Source organism: Colobus angolensis, unplaced genomic scaffold (assembly GCF_000951035.1).
Source record: "Colobus angolensis palliatus isolate OR3802 unplaced genomic scaffold, Cang.pa_1.0 Scaffold83, whole genome shotgun sequence".
NCBI classification, from domain to species: domain Eukaryota; kingdom Metazoa; phylum Chordata; class Mammalia; order Primates; family Cercopithecidae; genus Colobus; species Colobus angolensis.
In genome coordinates, this window is record NW_012122154.1 from 1,393,970 (window position 1) to 1,397,016 (window position 3,047).

General features: G+C 52.0%; 1 protein-coding gene across 1 annotated transcript in view; it reads left to right on the plus strand.

Annotated features, from left to right (window-relative positions):
- The window catches only part of ZNF385C (zinc finger protein 385C), a 43,334-nt gene that overhangs the window by 29,690 nt on the left and 10,597 nt on the right, over window positions 1-3,047 (plus strand). The window contains exon 3 of the mRNA XM_011929737.1: window positions 1,297-1,442. Coding sequence (XP_011785127.1) covers window positions 1,297-1,442 — 146 coding nt within the window. The remainder of the gene's footprint in view (window positions 1-1,296; window positions 1,443-3,047) is intronic.

Sequence of the window (3,047 nt, forward strand, 5' to 3'; positions counted from 1 at the left end):
CTGCCTCCCGGGTTCAAGCAATTCTCCTGCCTCAGCCTCCTGAGTAGCTGGGATTACAGGCGCCCGCCACCACGCCCGGCTAATTTTTATATTTTTAGTAGAGACGGGGTTTCACCATATAGGCCAGGCTGGTCTCGAACTCCTGACCTCAAGCGATCCACCTGCCTCGGCCTCCCAAAATGCTGGGATTACAGGCACGAGCCACCGCACCCTGCCCTTGGCTGTTTCTTAGTCCCACTCCTGGCAGTGTCTCTTCTCTTCAGCTGTGACTGGGGAGTAGATGACCGTGCTTGTTTCTGACGCACAGCACAGTGTCCTCTCTATACACAAGCTGGTGGTTCAAGGGCCAGTGGTTCCAGGGAGACAGTGTTTCCCTTCCTCCCCTCCTCGTCAGTGGGCTGCCTCAGGCCTTTTCTGTGTATAACTGTGTATATAGACATAAAACCTACAAATGTGAAATAAACCTATGCTATCTTTCATAGTGTTACCACACAAACATCTAAAAGGACTACTTTTGGTTTTGCAATGACAGGGTCCAAAAATGCCCCAGATGGGCTGGATTTATTTATTTTTTCTAATTTTTTATTCCTCAAAGTCCAGTCGCTCTCCAAGTTCCTACCCCTCCCCTGCCCTTGCCTCAGACCTTTAAGACCAAAGACTGCAAATCCACAGTGCTGTACCTGCTGCCTCCGAGGACTGGCCTCAAGGCCCAACCCAGGGACACTGGCTTATTTGCCTCCTGGGGGAAGCAGTTTAGACCTCACCAGAGCTGGGGAACACATCCCTTCAGAGCCCATGGGTTTCCCATTCCCTCCTGTCAGCCCTGGCTGCGAAAGCCTGGGGATCTGGAGGGAGGGAGGATAGAGAGTGAGAGGGGCGAGAGCTGGCCTTTTCCTAATACCCCTGGGTTTGAGTTTAATTTGCAATAAAATGGAATCCCAGCACATCATGCAGTCTCCATGGTGGTGTGTGACAGGGGCCTGCCCAGACCCCTCTGTCCCTCTTGGCTGGGCTGCCCTCGGGTTCAGTATGCTGCCTCAGTAGGGGCGGGAGGGCCATCCCTCTGGGCTGGGAGCCTCCAGCTGTGGACTCCCTGCCTCTGCTTCCCCAGCTGTGGGAAGGAAGGGCACAGGGAAGGGGGCTATAATCACCCTGGGTCTGGCTGGTGCCACCCTGTGAAGAGAGATACAGGTTTCTGCCCAGCTCCACACCCAGGGAGCCCATCTGCCTCTTGTTCTGGCTACAGAGGTAGGAGAGAGCCCATTTCAGACCGTGCCCTTCTTCCTCCTGCAGCAGGCCTGGCCTCCAGCGCCCCCAGCCCCCTGCTGGCCTCCCTGCCCCTGCCCACCCGGCCTCTGCAGCCCCCGCTGGACTTCAAGCACTTGCTCGCCTTCCACTTCAATGGCGCTGCCCCGCTCAGTCTCTTCCCCAACTTCAGCACGGTATGGGCTGGGCTGGGCTGGCGGGTGGGAGCATGCACCCAAGCTTGTGGGTGGGCATGGAAGTTGGGCTCAGGGGCCAGCTCTCAGCAGCTGGGTCTAACCAGGAGCTTGTTCTCTAACCTCCTCAGAGGAGATAGGTGCTCCCCAAATAGGGACCCCTATTTGGGACCCTAGGAGAGGGCCCCGCTCTCTCTTAGGCTGGGGAACAAGATGGTGTCAGCCCTCTCCCCACCCGCACCGTCATAGCTGCTGGGCCTGCAAGAGCCTGTAGCCCGTGCATTCCACTTGAGCTTCTGTGTAGGCGCTCCTGTGGATGACGTGTGTGTGTGTGTGTGTGTGTGTGTGTGTAACTGACCTGTGCCTTTCTGTTGTAGTTTCTATAGGTCTTTGTATGTTATACGTGGATGTGAGTTTGTGTGTTGATGTTGAGCGTGTGTTTGTAAACAACTCTTTGTGCGTGGGTAATTTTATGTAATTAAGATATTTGCCTGTGCAGTCTGAGGGTTTGTTGTGTCCTTGTGTCTTTTAAGTGTGTGTTTGGTGTGTATCTGCCCTCTAAGCATATGTTTTTGTGTGGTTTGGGTGATTGTGAGTTTACCTGAGGTCATGTGCCCTTTGTGTGCATGAGTGTGAATTGTTCTGCTTGTCTGAGCATTTGTAACTGCCTGAAGCTTTTGTGCTGTGTATGTGTCCTGGTCTGTACATTTCCTTGTACGTGTGTGTGCATAACAAGTGTAGTATGAATTTTAACTCACTATATGAAGGATCAGCAATCATCTCCGTTTTTTTAAATTTGGAAAAATCAAATGAAATCATGGGTGTGGCATGCCCCATCCTGAGCAGATGGTGGCAAACTCCACCTTAGTCACACTTAGGAATCCCTTCCCTCCCACCCTCCAGAGTTAGACAGAGGTCCTAAGGAGTCTGAGGCATTTGGTGGGTGGTCCTCTGGTCTCACGTCCCTGCTGTCGCTTGCTGACAGGCTCACTGTTGAAAGGCATGGTTCCAATTGCAGGGGGCCCTTGCAGGCCATTCTCCTCTGAGGTCCTGTCCCCTGAGCCCCTTGCTGGCACTGGGTGCTGTGAGAATTTGAACCTCTTTCTGTTCTCAGGGAAGTTTCTGCACCCATGTGCTTCTCTCTAAGCTCTGTTTTCTTTTCTTGGGAAGGTTTGGAAAGTTCCTTTTTTATTTTATTTTATTTTATTTTTATATAAGCAGAGATGAGGTCTCACTATATTACCCAGGCTGGTCTCAAACTCCTGAGCTCAAGGGATCCTCCCACCTCAGCCTCCCAAAGTGTTGAGATTACAGGTGTGAGCCACCGTGCCCAGCCTGGAAGGTTCTTGACAAGTTCAGACAACCGCATTTGGCCCAACCTTCTGAGAAAAGGGAACATCAAGCCTTAATTCTATAGAAGAAGAAAATGATTTAAAATAAGGAAAAGAAGCCAGGTATGGTGGCTCACGCCTGTAATCCCAGCACTTAGGGAGACTGAGGTGGGCTGATCACCTGAGGTCAGGAGTTTGAGACTAAAGCCTGGCCAACAGAGATGGCGAAACCCCATCTCTACTAAAAATACAAAAATTAGCCAAGCATGGTAGCAGG